Consider the following 17,593-nt stretch of genomic DNA (forward strand, 5'->3'; position numbering starts at 1 on the left):
TGTTACAGAAATTTTAGCTAAGCTGTACCATTATGTTTGTTGTGTCTTAAATTATGTACATAAATGTCCAGTATGCCTTTGTTTCAAAAAAGAGGGGCTCAAGTTGTAGATTTCTAATGAGTCTTTGGCTGACATCATAGAAAGTTAATAAAGATACAACACAGTACCTTATAAGGCAAATGGTGAAAAGCAGGAAGTCTCATAAAAAAAGGTCCAACAACCGATAAGAATCATAAATAGACAACAGTGTAATTAGAAGTTGCATTGTGTTTAATTGGCTGCCTTTTTGGCACTTCAAAGGCTTTTACTCTCAGTCCACTTGGGCTCAATTCTTGCCAAAATCTTTGCAACACACAGACACAAAAATTTAACACTCTTGCATTCCACCAACCCCCAGTCCACCGAAATTAAAATGTTGGGGACGATTATGGAGCCTCTTACATCTTAGAGGTGTCAGCTTTGAAGGGCTGGTGTCATTTTGCTGCAGATTAGAGGACGATCATTCTTCATCAGGTCCTACAATGACAACTGATGAAAATTACTCTAAATACACAGTAGTAGTATTATTGTAATCAAAGATATTCAATTAAAATTAATTTGAAAAATCAATAATATGAATAAATGCTACAAATTTTAATCCTGTGCCTACACGCTCTAATATTTTAAAGCACAGAAGCAGGTATTACGGTCTTTTTTTGGGGGGGCTGGGCATAGCAGGTTAAACATTTCATCTCAGCAGACTGCAATGAAGTGCTTCGTATTCTAACCATCTGGCAGAAAAAGGTCATATGGCATGATCATAACCTTGCCCAAAGTGCGCATGTGTGATCAAACAGGAAGAAAGCAGCCGCACGCATTTGCTCCAAGTCACTGGGGACAAATATACTTCAGTTTACTGTGGACCCGGTTCTAGGCTTAACTGCATAGCTTCCATTAACATTATGTGCAAGAAATTCTGCAGTGAAAAGCGAGTGCAACTGATGCAAAAACAACACAAAGAAAGCCACTGATTACAGTGCAATGCCAGTTCCCCAAAGGTTAATGGTTTCTACACCACAATAAATATTTTCATGAGGTTTCCTTAAAATTAAGAGGAAACCAACAAATTAGAAAATATTTGTTGTTTGTTGTTAAGTCTTCTCACACCACTCTAACACTGAGCAGTATCTACAGCACATCCAGAAATTACTCACAACACTTCACTTTTTCACCATTTTGTGTTACAGCCTTATTCCAGAATAGATGAAATTAATTTTCCCCTCAAAATTCTACAATTAGTACCCCATAATGACAATGTGAAAAGTTTAATATTTGTGCAAATTTATTAAAAATAATAATAAAAAAACCCCAAAACAACAAAGAAATCACATGTACATAAGTTTTCACAGCCTTTGCCATGAAGCTCAAAATTGAGCTCAGGTGCATCCTATTTCCATTGATCATCCTTGAGATGTTTCTACAGCTTCCACCTGGGGTAAATTTAGTTGACTGGACATGATTTGTAACGGCACACACCTGTTTACATATATGGTCCCACAGTTGACAGTGAATGTCAGACAGGATTGTCGCGAGGCACAAATCTGGGGAACGGTACAGAAACATTTCTGCTGCTTTGAAGGTCCTAAATGAGCACAGTGGCCTCTATCATCCCTAAATGGAAGAAGTCTGGATCCACCAGGACTCTTCCTAAAGCTGGCCACCCATCTAAACTGAGCAATTGGGGGGAGAAGGGCCAGAGTCAGGCAGGTGACCAAGAACCCAATGGTAGCTCTGTCACAGCTCCAGCATTCTGGTGTGGCGAGAGAAGAACCTTCCAGAAGGACAGCCATCTGCAGCAATCCACCAATCAGGCCTGTAAGGTGAAACCACTCCTTAGCAAAAGGCACACGGTAGCCCACCTGGAGTTTGCAAAAAAGCACCTGAGGGACTCTTAGACCATGAGAAACAAAATTCTCTGTCTGATGTGACAAATACTGAACTCTGGTGTGAATGCCAGGCATCATGTTTCAAGGAAAGTAGGGACCATCCCGACAGTGAAGCATGGTGGTGGCAGCATCATGCTGTGTGGATGTTTTTCAGCAGCAGGAACTGGGAGACTAGTCAGGATTGAGGGAAAGATGAATGCAGCAAAGTACAGAGACATCCTGGATGAAAACCTGCTGCAGAGCGCTCTTGACCTCAGACTGGGGCGACGGTTCATCTTTCAGCAGGACAATGACCCTAAACACACGACCAAGATATCAAAGGAGTAGCTTCAGGACAACTCTGTGAATGTCCTTGAGTGGCCCAGTCAGAGCTCAGACCTGAATCTGATTCAACATCTCTGGAGAGATCTGAAAATGGCTGTGCACCGACGCTCCCCATCCAACCTGATGGAGCTTGAGAGGTGCTGCAAAGAGGAATGGGCAAGAAGACTTGAGGCTGTAATTGCTGCCAAAGGTGCATCAACAAAGTACTGAGCAAAGGTTGTGAACACTTATCTACATATGATTTCTTAGTTTTTAAAAAAAATAAATTTGCAAAAATTAAAAAAGGAAAACGTTTTTCACTTTGTCATTATGGGGTGTCGAATTTTGAAGGAAAAATTAATTTCATCCACTTTGGAATAAGGCTGCGGCATAAAATGTGGAAAGAGTGAAGTGCTGTGAATACTTTCTGGATCCACTGTACACATAAACAGACTTTTGTCTGTTAATTCAATGCTTTTTAGATCATTTTTTTGACTGTCCTTGTTAACACATATTTAACCAGATGTACAATAAAATTTAATTGCATCTTTTCTAGGCAAGGCATAATGTTTACACTACGTTTTGTGAAAATGTGATCATTTTCAGAATGAGGCAAATACCACCTTTGCAGAGGTCATTAGTGACAATGATGTGTTTGGAAACAACTGTTTTAATACAGTATGATCAGGAAGTTGTTAAACCTGCTGGATGTTGTATATAGAGGATACAAATATCTTTGGGTGTGATGCTTCTCTTTTTTTGTTGAGAATGACAGAACAAAGAGATCATACACATAAAAAATACAGTTTTGGCTTTCAAAAGTAGGAAAAAAAATCCCCATCTCTCATCTATTACATATTCTTAGTGATCATGTTACTGCAGCCATAACCACCTTCCTGGACTGTGTTGTGCTTCTGTTAAATTAAGGGTTCACTGAGGTCCCCTCCTTAACAAGGAATCACATCCAGGTTCCAGGTTTGTGGGTTCATGTCCATGAGCAATCTGTTTCAAAATCAAAGGCATTTACTGCATCTTCTCTACACAGCACCATTCTGCAGACCACTGGGAGTGAAGCAGCCATTTGTCCAACATTTGCTTTCAGTCTTCCTGGCATTTGTCCGTTTCATTCTTGCCTTCCAGTGCTGTGCCAGTGGCTCCATAAAAAGGGAGACCGAGGAGAGCAGGTAGCAGAGTCCAGCCAGAAAGAAAGAACAGTTATACGTCTGAGTGTAGTCGTACAGAAAGCCTGCAAGACACAAGCAGCACACATCAGCAGTGTTTGCCAACAACAGTGCACTGTACCCAGGGGGTACATGAGACAGGTTCTAACACAAGCATGCAAACTAGGAAGCCTTTTTTCCCACAGTGCAGACTAGGTAGAAAGATCAACATTAAGTCATTTAGTCCTACAATCCTTTACTTTCATTCAAATTTTTGGGCAGTATCTTGATCTCTTGCACATACGTGAGAGCATGTAGTGCAAATGCACTTTGCTATTTTGCATGATGCATAATCTGACACAATTGCACCCGGTGTTGGCAGATTACTGTGGAGAGGGTGAGCAAACAGCCCAGTCATTATACATTTATCAACTCAATAATTATACCCTTTCTGCTTTTAGTAAATAATACACTTATGGACATGATAACTATTGCCAGTGAAAAGCCTTTTGCCACTTGGAAGTAATTTAAAGGTGATGCAATAGTTAAAAATATAATTAAAAAGATCACCAGATCAATACCACATACCAAATACCACCACCAGACCACTCACTCACTCATTCACTCGTCTTCAACCGTTTACTCCAATTAAGGGTCGTGGGGGGCTGGAGCCTATTCCAGCAGCTGGACAGGACACCTGTCTAAACCTATTTGGGGGAGGTGATGGTCTAGTGGTTAAGGTGTTGGGCTTGAGTCCAGAAGATCATGGGTTCAAATCCCCGCCTGACTGGAAAATCAAAGGGCCCTTGGGCAAGGTCTTTAATCCCCTATTGCTCCCGGTGTGTAGAGAGCGTCTTGTATGGCAGCACCCTGACATCGGGGTGAATGTGAGGCATAATTGTAAAGCGCTTTGAGCATCTGATGCAGATGGAAAAGCGCTATATAAATGCAGTCCATTTGCAGTCCATATTTAGCACAGTTCTTTAATTTTACCTCAAAATATTTAATTTTACAAAATATATCTCGTCATTTTTGAATGGATTATCAATTAAAGAGTAAAAGCTGAAGGAAATCAATTGTAAGGTCTGACAGAAGTTTCTGTCGTAAGTATTTTAGCCATAAGTGAGAGGGGGAAGTGATGGTGTTTTTAAATACATGAAAGACACTGACTCATTGAGAGTAGAGTCTCTTTATTCAGAGAGTAAGAATATATATATATATAAAAAAAAAACAGTCAAGTGACTCATGGTGCCATCTTGGGGCCAAAATAGCGTTCACTGTTAATCTATCTGCATGTAAATCCAACTATTATATTTATTTATTTGCTGAAAATGCTGGGTTGTTGTGCATTTGGATGCACAAATAGACACAACAAGGGCTTCAAGATGTACAGATTCCCTTCAGATCTGAACAGAAGAAAAGTTTGGGAAAATAAAGTCGTGTGGGATGGAAGCTGACATCATCATCAGAGATTTGCGACATAAATTTATTGTTCAGTCCTATGTACAGTACAACCGTCATCGTATAAATTGGATGTTTTTGTGTAGTTTTCCATGTAATAAAAATTGTATACAACCCAATTCCAATGAAGTTGGGATGTTGTGTGAAATGTAAATAAAAACAGAATGCAATGATTTGCAAATCCTCTTCAACCTATATTCAATTGAATACACCACAAAGACAAGATATTTAATGTTCAAACTGATAAACTTTGCTCATTTTGAAATGGACGCCTGCAACACGTTTCAAAAAAGTTGGGGCAAAAGACTGGGAAAGTTGATGAATGCTCAAAGAACACCTGTTTGGAACATTTCACAGGTAAACAGATTAATTGGAAACAGGTGAGTGTCATGATTGGGTATAAAAGGCGCATCCCCCAAAAGCTCAGCTGTTCACAAGCAAAGATGGGGCGAGGATCACCACTTTGTGAACAACTGTGTGAAAAAATAGCCCAGCAGTTTAAGAACAATGTTTCTCAATGTTCAATTGCAAGGAATTTAGGGATTCCATCATCTACAGTCCATAATATAATCAGAAGATTCAGGGAATCTGGAGAACTTTCTACACATAAGCGGTAAGGCCGAAAACTAACATTGAATGCCCGTGACCTTCGATCCCTCAGGCGGCACTGCATAAAAAACCAACATCCTTGTGCAAAGTGTCTTACCTTGTGGGCTCAGGAATACTTCAGAAAACCATTGTCAGTTAACACAGTTCGTCGCTACATCTACAAGTGAAAGTTAAAACTCTACCATGCAAAGCGAAAGTCATACATCAACAACATCCAGAAACGCTGTCACCTTCTCTGTGCGCGAGCTCATTTGAAATGGACAGACGCAAAGTGGAAAAGTGTGCTGTGGTCTGATGAGTCCATATTTTCAATCGTTTTTGGAAATCATAGACATCGTGTCCTCTGGACAAAAGAGGAAAAAGACCATCCAGATTGTTACCAGCACAAAGTTCCAGCACATCCACCGTCTGTGATGGTATGGGGGTGTGTTAGTGCCCATGGCATGTGCAACTTACACATCTCTGATGGCACCATCAATGCTGAAAGGTACATCCAGGTTTTGGAGCAACACATGCTGCCATCCAAGCAACGTCTTTTTCAGGGACGTCCCTGCTTATTTCAGCAAGACAATGCCAAGCCACATTCTGCACGTGTTACAACAGCGTGACATCATAGTAAAAGAGTGCAGGTACTAGACTGGCCTGCGTGCAGTCCAGACCTGTCACCCAATGAAAATGTGGGGCACATTATGAAGCGCAAAGTACGATAACAGAGACTCTGGACTGTTGAACAACTGAAGTTGTACATCAAGCAAGAATGGGAAAGAATTCCACCTACAAAGCTTCAACAATTAGTGTCCTCAGTTCCCAAACGCTTATTAAGTGTTGTTAGAAGGAAAGGTGATGTAACACAGTGGTAAACATAACACTGTCTCAGCTTTTTTGAAACGTGTTGCAGGCATCCATTTCAAAATGAGCAAATATTTGCACAAAAACAATAAAGTTTATCAGTTTGAACATTAAATATCTTGTCTTTGTGGTGTATTCAATTGAATATAGCTTGAAAAGGATTTTCAAATCGTATTCTGTTTTTATTTTTACATTTTACACAACGTCCCAACTTCATTGGAATTGGGGTTGTATGACAGAGTTTGTATATCGGATTTTTGCTCACATCGTATAAACTGTCCTGTTCCAATGCAATGTATTGTGAAGTGGGACCAGAGTCATTTCTGTGATTAAAAGACCAACCGTTTATTTTTTTTCACAGCTTGCTCAGACTCGGACCTGTAGCCTGACGAGTACCTGTTAAATCAGACCCAAAAGGCTGTGATTTGACACTTTTCTGCTTTCACTCCATCTGCCATCATAGTTTAATTGTTTTTGCAGTGTGCGCGCTGATTACAAATGGATCAGAAAAGTCTGCAAATTTACAAAATGGAGTCAGAAAAAAGATGAAAATGTACAACTTACCTTTGAATTGGAGGTGATGATTGTACAAAGAAAAGCTTGTTGAGGGTCAAATTATTCCAGAATAAAGCAAAATCCAGTGACGGAGAACTTTAAAACTGTCATGCACGTCAATCAGGCTTTAAATAATTAACTGTTTTGTGTTGGACAAACTATTTTAAAACATTTATTAGGTCTACTTGTGCATAGTTTTGGAGCTTTAAGCATTGTGTCTACGAGCTTTATTACTGATATTAGGCAGAAGCTCATAGAGCTGTGTGTAATAAATGTTGTCATTGCAGGGAAAATTAACTCTCCTGTAGCTAGTTAAGCGGTGCTTTAGATTAGATTAGGAGGGGTCAGTCTTATACATTATCTGAAGAACAAAAATAACTAAATAAGAGAATCAGCTGAGTTTTTCTTGAAATTGTTGACGTTCTAATAAGCTGTCTATGTGCGGTCTGCATAAACTGCGAGTGTGTGGGCCACTGAGCTATCGAGTAATATATACAGATCATTGGATTTACTCCACAGAGACATGTTTTGAGAGGAGCGCATTTTGTGTCAAAATAAATTTTATATATATACACACACACACACACACACACACACACACACACACACACACACACACACACACACACACACACACACACACACACACACACACACACACACACACACACACACACACAAGATGAATTTTAGCCAGGTCATTGTATATTTCATGCCACTTTAGTTAAGGTGCAGTAAGTTGCATTGCATTGTGTGTATGTTGTCATCATTAATTTTCATAGAGCAATTTGCGACATTCATGAGACTCAAGTGAATGATGATAAAGGGTGACAGATGTCATATCACTGCAATACTCTGGCATGCCATACACAGCAGGTACATTGTAATTAAAAAAATGTACACCTTAACTTGCATGTGGCATGTGCCGGCCCATTCAGACTGTAATTAAAGTGCACCCTAGTACTACTATGTAGTACTTAAAGTGTGATGCTTGCTACCTGACTTGAGAACCACGTGAACTGCGAAAATAAGGGCTCCAGTGAGCGGGTCGTGGTCTAATAAATAATGAGATGGCATGCACAAATGGAGGAACAGGTGAGTTAGAGTGCACTATGCAGAATTATTATTTCAGTTGGGTTGATATGCAGACTGTAGAATATGAAGAAAAAACTGTTATGCTACTACCCACTCACTCTCTCATCTTCAACTGCTTACTCCAATTAAGGACACACAGGGGCGTGCTGGGAACATTTTTCAGCCATGGAGTTTCAGATCCAACCGGCCCACAAACCGCCAGCGCACAGAGGTAATAAGAGTTCTGCTGTGGCATTTAAATCCAGCATTTATGTGCTGACTGACTGTGAAAATTGGGTGGCTTATAATAGAAAGTAAAAGTTAGTTAGTTAAAACAAGAACGGTATTGTTAACTCACGAGTACACAACCTGGAAGAGGTGGTATAGTGGTCCCTCGCTATAATGCGGTTCACCTTTCGCGGCCTTGCAGTTTCGCTTTTTTTTTTTTTTTGTGCAGTTTTGCATGCTTTTTTCTTTTTTTAAACAGCGCATTGTGTTCTGCGTCCTTATCAGGCGGGCCGGTCGCGGCACCGGTCGGCATCACCGCGATTGCTCACTGCCTCCGATTCACTTACTGAGTCTGTGGGCTCGGTAAACACAGCAGCGGGCCACTCATACTGCCCTCCTGTCTGCTGTGCGGAATTGTGGCAAAAATCTGGCGACAGGTCCAGAGACTACGCTCGCTGTTTTGATGCGGATGTTGACCGCAGCCGCAGAGCTCCGTGGCCACCGAGAGAGGACTTGGATTCTTTGCGGGTCCCGCATCCGTACCCCCGGAGGCAGTGAGCAAAGGGAGAGCACGCGCATTGTGTTCTGCGTGTGTCTGTTTATAATGTTCTTGCCCAGAAGAAAAGAGAAGTGAGAAAATGTTAATGTTAATGCCTGTTTGAGAAAAGTGCAAAAAGTGTGTAGTGAGGGGTTTTACAGCGTTAAAACCTCTATAATAATTGCAAAAAATAGCGCTGACTACTTCGTGGATTTCGCTTATCGCGGGTTATTTTTAGAACGTAACTCCCGCGATAAATGAGGGACCACCAGATGTTGATACAGCTCACAAACTGACATCAACTGGCATATAGCCTGCTATGCCTGGCCCTATTTACCATTTCCCTTTTCGCTCTGTCTTCTTGAAAAAATATCTGTGAGCTTTGCACACTTGGCAGCATCGTCCTCCAAAGCTTTTCTTTTTATTTAGTGTAGCTTTTTCAGCTCCACCTGGCTTTTTTCTGTCCATCTTTTCACTCACGGGTAACGCAAGTCCCATCTGAGCGCACAGGGCTTGATTGGACTGAACTAACTGTAATGAATGCATAGGGGTGTTCAACATGTAATGGTATGTCCCTACCTTAGGCTTTGGAAAAGATAACAGTGTTGCAAAAGAAGCAGTCTTAAGTTATTTTCTTGTGAATTTTCGTGATTGTAAAACATTTATAACACTTAATGTCTTCTCTTTAAGATACAGCAGCCCAAGTGTCTTGCTGTGTAGCCTAACAGTTAGTGGTGGTCATATAACACCCCCTCACAACGGCCCCAGGTTGGACCAGCCCACCGGGAAAACTCCCGACTGTCAATAAAGTATAGGTCCTTTTTATTTTTTTCAAAAACTATATGGATTTCATTCCTGTGGCGGAGTGTCGCGTCCCGGCGGCTGCGTCCCGACGCGCGGACCCGTCCGCACGTCTTTCATTAAAAAAATCTCCTTTAACAGTGGAATATCCGGATAAAATGCTGAAACCGACTTCTTCTGAAACTTCTCTGTTCTCTCACGACGTCCTGGATCAATAGAGCCTGAAATGTGGAGGTTTTCAGCTTGAAACAGGCTGACGACGGCGCCTGGGAGCGCTGCACAACGTCTCGCTCCGTGGGAAGTCCTTAAAGCGACAGTATCACCTCAAAATCTCTCATCAGCTGTTAAAATTTTCACCGAAAACCAGCTTAATTTTTCGAACCGTGTCCACTTCGATATGTCTCACAGGTTTAGAAAAAATTTTGATCAAACAAAGCGCCAGTCTCTCAGCAACTTCTCAGACAAAGGAATTCCAACGAGGGGCTGGACGACTCCTCCCACAAGGAGTGCTCACAGGCGAATGACGTCACTGACAGGCGTGGAAAAACTCACGCATGCGCACGAGGGTTCAAGCATGTCTGACGTAAAAACATATGAATGAAATCCATATAGTTTTTGAAAAAAATAAAAAGGACCTATACTTTATTGACAGCCCTCGTATATATATATATATATATATATATATATATATATATATATATATATATATATATATATATATATATATATATATATATATAGCTTCATAAAATACAATATATTATCTCATATATCTCAGGTAAATCAAATCCTAGTATTTAATAAATTCAGAACACCATATATGATTCTTTAAATAAGATGTTTCTGCTTCTTCTATGGTCATGAAAGTCATATCTTATATCGACTTATCCTGAACTGGAATGCACAGCTACATGTATGATAAGGTATTTATTGGCTGACTGGATGATTGTACAGAACTCTAAAAAGGTTGTGAAACACTAATCAGCAACATATGAATCACATGAAAACAGAAAAATAAAATGTAGTATAAACATGTCTTTTTTTATCTCATATGCAGACCACATTTTGCACCTAACTATGGTCTTGTGGTTTGCAAACAGATATTTTACACTTGGTGTCTCAGAACAGTGAATGCCCATATTTTAAGAATTTTTTTTTTCCCTGATAGAGCTCCAGAGACATTCATAAATATGGTAAGGTTCATACATATTAGAAATGCAGGTGAATCTATAGTCCTGGTCAGATTTGTTCACACCCATTAATTTTAAGTCAAGCGTTTAAAAAGCAATAGTTACCACTTTTTATCCTGTTCTTTATGTTAAGTATGTATCACAGCCACTGAAGCTTTTAGCTTATTCAGAGTAGTCCCGGGGCAGCACGGTGGCTTAGTGGTTAGCACTGCTGCCTCACAGCAAGAAGGTCATGGGATTGATTCCCACCTGTGGCCTTTCTGTGTGGAGTTTGCATGTTCTCCCTGTGTTTGTGTGGGTTTCCTCCGGGTGCTCCGGCTTCCTCTCACATCTAAAAACATGCAGGTTAGGTGGACTGGAAACTTTAAATTGTCTGTAGGTGTGCATGCAGATGAGACTGTGTGTTTGTCTATATGTGGTACTGAGACAGACTGGTGTCCTGTCCAGGGTGTACACCACTTCATGCCGTATGACTGCTGGGATAGGCTCCAACGCCCCCCCCCCCGATGACCCCTAATTGGAGTAAGCGGTTGGTCCTGGTGGCTTCCCTCATTAGCTTCCTTGCACATTTTTGAAAACTGCCTACTCCAGACAGATTCACCATTCAGTACTATTGTCTTCATATTTCCTAATGATAGACAGAAACATGTTTAGTGACTTGAAAATCTTCATGTATCCATTCCCTGTGCTGTGTGGGCCGCCCGAAGAGGAGGTACTGCTGGCCCAACACCAGAGGGAGCCCTGCCTGACGTCAGGCTTCAGGCACCAGAGGGCGCAGTCGCCACACAGGAGCACCAGGAGGCCGGAGCTGACAGCTGTCAGAAATCATCCCATCATCACCTCATCCATAAAAGCCTGGGAGAGACATCACAACTCTGCCGAGTTATCAGCTTACCCGTCAGGTAAACTACTCAGCCGTTTTGTGCCGTACGCACGTGTTTTTGCAGTCGTAAACCTTTTTGTACACTTGCAGCTTGTAGCTGAGTTTGTGGAAGTTGGAGGAGTTGGCGTCTCCACTCCTCACTTCAGACTTTGATTAAGTGATACATAAGGCACTGCACGTACTCTGTGTTCCTGTGTTTGGAGGTGGAGATTATTCCCTCAGGAAGGAACTGTATTTTTGCTGACTGTTTTGCTGGGTGTACACACACCCACCTTTAACCTGTGTCTGTTTCTGCCAGCAGTACCGGATCTGACAGCTGGAAGCAGCGGCCACCTGGGGACTCAGGACTTGGCGGCTCCAGTGTGTTGCAGGTCTCCGATGGCCGTGGAACCTCGTGGGTCCTGGCTCTTCTCTGGATAGGAGTCTCCTACCCTCGGGCCTGCCCACACGTCACCTTTTGTGTAGATTGATTGACAGACTAAAAGCATATTTGGTTGTTGTGCACATTTGCAGAATAAATAGTTATTTATTCGGACTTCCTATTGGCCGTTCATTTACGCCCCCTGTCGTGGGTCCGTGTACTTACTTGGCTGTAAAAGTGATGACTTACTGTAAATGCATTTGTTAATAATTTTCATAGGTCTATTTGTGTCAGCATTTTTTATTTCTCTATATGAAAGCATTTCACACACACTTTTGTTTACACACACACTACTAAAACTGTTTTCTTGAAACTTGGTGAAAGAGTGGGATAAGGGTGAAGGGAGAAACCATTAACCTTTGTAGCAGATCTGATAAACTGGATCCAGTAAATTTGTCCATTTCTTTAACATTGCAAGACAGGACATTTTTTTGAAATTTTTGTGAATTTTATCAAAAGACAGTGGAGATATTTGAATGTAGCACTTATATATTTTTAAAGTAGACCTGCATTGAAATAAATGTGGTCAGATTTCAGAAAGAAATAGCTGATATGTATTTATAAGACCCTTGTGAATGCAGTAAAGTAAATCTGTAAGCCCAAATGTGTAATTCAGCGGAGAAATCTTCGTTTAAAAATGACAAATTTGCAGCTAAAATTTAGCCCTCTGTGAAAACAGTTTGTACAGCCGTATCATTTCCATGACGTCAGGGACAAGACGACGCGCTCCCGCCTTCAGTCCGATCCCGCATTGAAATTGATTTTATCTGTTAGTAATGTTACTTATACACGTCCTGGTTTCAACATCCAAAAGTAAGCTGCAATGAATGTGAGATACAGATCTGTGTGCTCAGATCAGCAACGACATCGACAGCGGGCGCCGTTCTTCCTCTCCCGCTCTCTGCCTCCGCTACGCTCACTGTTTTAATGCGAAGCGGCCGGTACACCTGTTGCTGCAAGGACAGACCTCTTGCGGCAAAATCCACAGCACCGCACGTCTCGGCAATCGGAGCCCCAGAGCTCCATGGACGCTGAGAGAGGTTTATATATTTAAGTCCCCCAAAATAATTTTCAAGCAAAAATAAAAGAAATGTGTACTCACCAAACGTGCCGCAAGACAATATGAAGTTTTAAAAAAAGTAGATCCTTCCGTATAAGACAAGAAAAAGGTGAAGATGCAAACTGACGTAAATCCACAAATTACAATTGGCGCAGTGCATGCTGGGAGAGGGTCTTGTCCGTGACGTCTCGGCAGTGTCCATGATGAGAGGGACAATTTGCGGAGGGCTAAATGTTAGCTGTAAATTTGTCATTTTCAAATGAAGATTTCTCCGTTGAATGACAGATCTGGGCTTGCAGATTTACTTTACTACATTCAGAATGATCTCATGTGTAAATGTAAGTCATTTTTTGTTCAAAAAATCTGACTGCATTTTTTTCAATGCAGGTCTCCTTTAAAGATCTGTTCATTATCGCTCGAGAAATTCACAAAAATGACTAATCTCACAATGTTAATAAAGAGAGGGATTTAAAAATAATAATAAAATTCTGGATCAGCTCCCTTAATTGGCTTTACTCCAAAAATTAAGAGACAATTTTTTTAAGTTTCAGGCGGGCTGTGATTCAAGCTGACTCAGATTTCAATGAAACATGGCTCAGAGATGGAACCTACCAAGAAACAAACTTTCCCAAAATTTTTCGACCGAAAACCAAATGGTGACCTTGCCAGGGGTCATCAAAGTTCAAGGAAAAATATGCAAAAACTGATATTTCATTAAATTCCCATCTTTCAAGTGGTATAACATTCAGCGTCATCAAGTCCCCAAGCCAGTTTAACTAAATGACTTATGGAGGCAAACTCTTTCATCTTACATACATATTAGGTTGGGACATCAATGGCGCTGAATATAAGGGGCGCTCAAAGTCTGGTCATTTTGCAAAATTGGCTGTATTTAAAGGCCAATAACTCTCTGCGCCATCAAGACCCCAACCAGATTTCAAAGTTATCAACAAATATAGGCCCTACTCTATGAAATGCAACTGAAAAAACATTGTGGTCTTGATGGCACTGGCCACCAGGGGGCACCAAATTACTCGACTTGCCCAATTTTAAAGAAGTTTAGCACCACCTGGTGGCCCGCGCATCAGCCCTTTTTAACAAAATTTGCAGGAGCGGATAAACCGAATTGCATGAATTACCACATGAATGCATGTATGAGCTGATGATATTTTCTTTTGATTCTCCTTCCCTTATGTACAGTCAATCCAATACATGGGTAGTGGTATCAGTTGCTATGGCAACAAGCTTGTGAACATGTCCTGCTCAATAGAACATAAGAATTTTCCTGAAGTTATTTTTCCCATACCTAAATCCTCAAGTCTGCCCAGGGAAAAGGAAATTTGAGGCATATCCAATTAAGTCATGCATGAACTCTTGTACTCCAGATTACGCAGATCGAGAGACAAATGTCAGACCAATGACCTGATTTTAAAGGGGTATCAAATCATTGTAAGAGGAGTCCCCAAAATTCTGCAAATTGTTATATAAAGTAGAGATGTTGGTTTATCCACTCCTGCAAATTTTGTTAAAAAGGCTAATGGTGTGGGCCACCAGGAGGTGCTAAACTTCCTCAAAATTGGGCAAGTCGAGTACTTTGGCACCCCCTGGTGGCCAGTGCCATCAAGACCCCAATGTTTTTTCAGTTGCATTTGATAGAGTAGGGCCTATATTTGTTGATAACATTGAAATCTGGTTGGGGTCTTGATAGTGCAGAGGGTTATAGGCCTTTAAATACAGGCAATTTCGCAAAATGACCAGACTATGAGCGCCCCCAATATTCAGCACCATCCATCCCCCAACCCAATATGTATATAAGATGAAAGAGTTTGCCTCCCTATGTCATTTGATAGTTATACTAACTTGCGGACCTGATGGCGCTGAATGTTACACCACTTGAAAGATGGGAATTTAATTTAATAACATATCAGTTTTTGCATATTCTTGCCTTAATCTTTGATGACCCCTGGCAATGTCACCGTTTGGTTTTCGGTCGAGAAATTTTGGGAAAGTTAATTTCTTGGTAGGTTCCATTTCTGAGCCAGGTTTCATTGAAATCCGAGTCGACTTGAATCACACCCTAATGTAAACCTGCCTGAACTTTAAAAATATTGGCTCTTAATGGTTTCTTCCTTGGTCCATAGCCCACCCTTTCACCAAGTTTCAAGAAAATCAGTTTTGTGGATTTTGCATAAACCTGCAAATGTTATATGGCTGGGGGGGGCCTGGCTGCCGGTTTGTTTCTGTTTTTTGGTTTTCCTCCCAGGTGGCGTGCATTTGGGACTGAGTGGCTGTGTTGCTGAGGCTGTCAGGACCTCACCCTGATCACCTGCGACTCGTCAGGACTCACAGCTGTGGTGCATCTGGATGGAGTGGAACATGTTGGCATTTAAGACTGGAGTGCACAGTGTGTATTTGCCAGAGACTCGACCTTGTGACTAGACGGGTGAGATCGTCGTCTCGGGAGCCATCTCATCAACAGCGGATGCTGAGAACGTCCAGGTTTGATGCACAGTCTGTGAAAGAGGAGGGGGTGAGGTCTCACGCTCGTCAGCACACTTCCTGAGGTACGTTAGATTTTGTGACTAACAGTTATACAGTCAGTAAATGTGGTGTCCCTCACACCTTATTGTATTGAGCTGTTTGTTAGTCATGTATCAGCTTCCACTGCAGTGGAGTTTTGTGAACGGGATGTTCCATGCCTGCAGGTTGGGAAGCTGATCAGTAATCAAGCCAGGAAGTGTTTGCTGTTTGTACACCTTTAAGTGTTCTGTGTGTAGAGTGTGGACTCACATAATGGTTCCTTCTTTCACAGACTCGGTTGTTGCGGCCACCTGGGGGGTGTCGGCGGGGTCCTTGGGTCCGAAACAGCTTCTGGCTCCGGACCGTTAGCGCTGCTGGGAGCGCACCACGCCAGGCCGCACCTTTTTGTTATTATATTATCACTGTTATGTATTAAATTCAGTTAGCCTTTGTACCGTGCTCTGCTTATTTCATACTGGGTCCTTCAAACGCTGGTCGGTTCTCCGAGCTGCGTCCGACACATAACAGTAGTCTCTGGCCAAACATCACGGACCCAGCGGTAGCAGAGACGGTAACGCGCCGGGAAGGCGGCAGCAGACGTTCAGTGGTTATCCGGATCAGTTGCGGGGCTCTCCGCCCGGAAGGTGCGTGTTTGAGACCCATTACTGGATACTGATTTGTGCTCTCTTGCAGCCGTGTTCCTGTGTTGTGCCTTATCCGTGGGTCGTGGTGGAGTGTGACTGGCGACGGCTTCGCGTCACACTCCGACCGGATAAGAGGTTTAAACGGGAGCTGCAAGAGTGCGTTTGTAATGGGTTCACGCGCACGGCGGAGCTCTGTTAGCACGGGTCGCTGGGCTTCCTGTGTTACAGTCGTAGCCCCGTTTCCCCGGACAAAGGTAACTACTGCGTCTGTTGTATCAGCTCCGGCGTTCTTTAGTTGAGCACATTTTGGTTGTGTGTTGCACTCAGCTGCGCACATAAGAGCAGCTCGTTTGTTTTTTCTGTCGCCAAAGGGGTTTTTTTCATTTTTTGCACTCTGGTTCCCCCTTGTGGTGACTGAATCACGTTACCGTCAAGCTCTTGAGTAGGAACAGGTGTGTTCCATTTGGTGGAGCTTGACGGTATAACTCACTGATTTGTTTTGTGTTAGTTCATTTTGTGTGGGCTTTTATTTTTTGTTGTCCACTATTTGTCTGGGGGTGTGACCCTGTAGCCTTTGCAAAAAAAACAAAAAAAACAAAACACAAACGGGGACCCAAACAACTGTGTGTTGGTCTGTTTGTTTTTTCTTTTGTTTCTTTTTGTTTCACATCCCCAGGGTTGGATGGAACGGTCCCCTGGGGGGGTGATGGGGTTGGTACTTGGGTTGTTTTTTCTTTTTGTTTTTTGTTATGCCCTCTCTTCTCCTCTGACTCCAGCCGGGTGTGCCGTGGTGTCGGCATTGCTGGAGGGGTGCAGTTAGGTTGTGCTGGGCGTTTCCCAGGTGGCCTCTGCACCCGGGAGGGGAGGGGGGGGGGTTTGGGGTATTTTTTTGTTTTCCCCCCCCCAGTTTCCGCCCTCAGGGTTTGACTGTGGTGTCCTCTGGGGGGGAAAGGGCGTTGGGTCCATCTAGCCGTGGACAGCCGGGGCTGGGTCCATTAGTCATGAGGGGAGGCGTCTCCTGGGGTTGACGAGTGGTCCTCTGGGGGGCGCTGGTAGTCCCCGTGGGTGACGTTGGATCCCAGAGGGACCTCGGCCGTGGTTATTACTTCTGGAGCTGGCGGGTGGCCCTCTGGGGGGTGTTGGTCCCTACGTGTTGTTTGGGGGGGAGGAGGGGGGGTATTTTGGCATTTTTGTTTGTGAGCTCAACTTTGGGTTGTTTTTCTTTTCCCCCCTTCCCTAGGGTTTGATGGAACGGTCCTCTGGGGGGGGGGGGGGGGGGGGGGGGTGTTTTAGTATTTTTGTTTGTAGGCTTGGGTTGGGTTGTTTTTCCTTTCTCCCCGTCCCTGGGGTTTGATGGGACGGTCCCCTGGGG

The 17,593-nt window shown here is 42.6% G+C and overlaps 1 protein-coding gene across 2 annotated transcripts in view; it reads right to left on the reverse strand.

Moving 5' to 3' along the window:
- Positions 1-2,982: 2,982 nt before the first annotated feature.
- Positions 2,983-17,593, reverse strand: part of slc16a4 (solute carrier family 16 member 4) — a 181,839-nt gene continuing 167,228 nt past the window's right edge. For both annotated transcript variants that reach the window (XM_034172273.1, XM_034172274.1), the window contains one exon: positions 2,983-3,474. In XM_034172273.1, coding sequence (XP_034028164.1) covers positions 3,266-3,474 — 209 coding nt within the window. In that variant the 3' untranslated portion in view covers positions 2,983-3,265. The remainder of the gene's footprint in view (positions 3,475-17,593) is intronic.

Source organism: Thalassophryne amazonica, chromosome 6, assembly GCF_902500255.1.
Source record: "Thalassophryne amazonica chromosome 6, fThaAma1.1, whole genome shotgun sequence".
NCBI classification, from domain to species: domain Eukaryota; kingdom Metazoa; phylum Chordata; class Actinopteri; order Batrachoidiformes; family Batrachoididae; genus Thalassophryne; species Thalassophryne amazonica.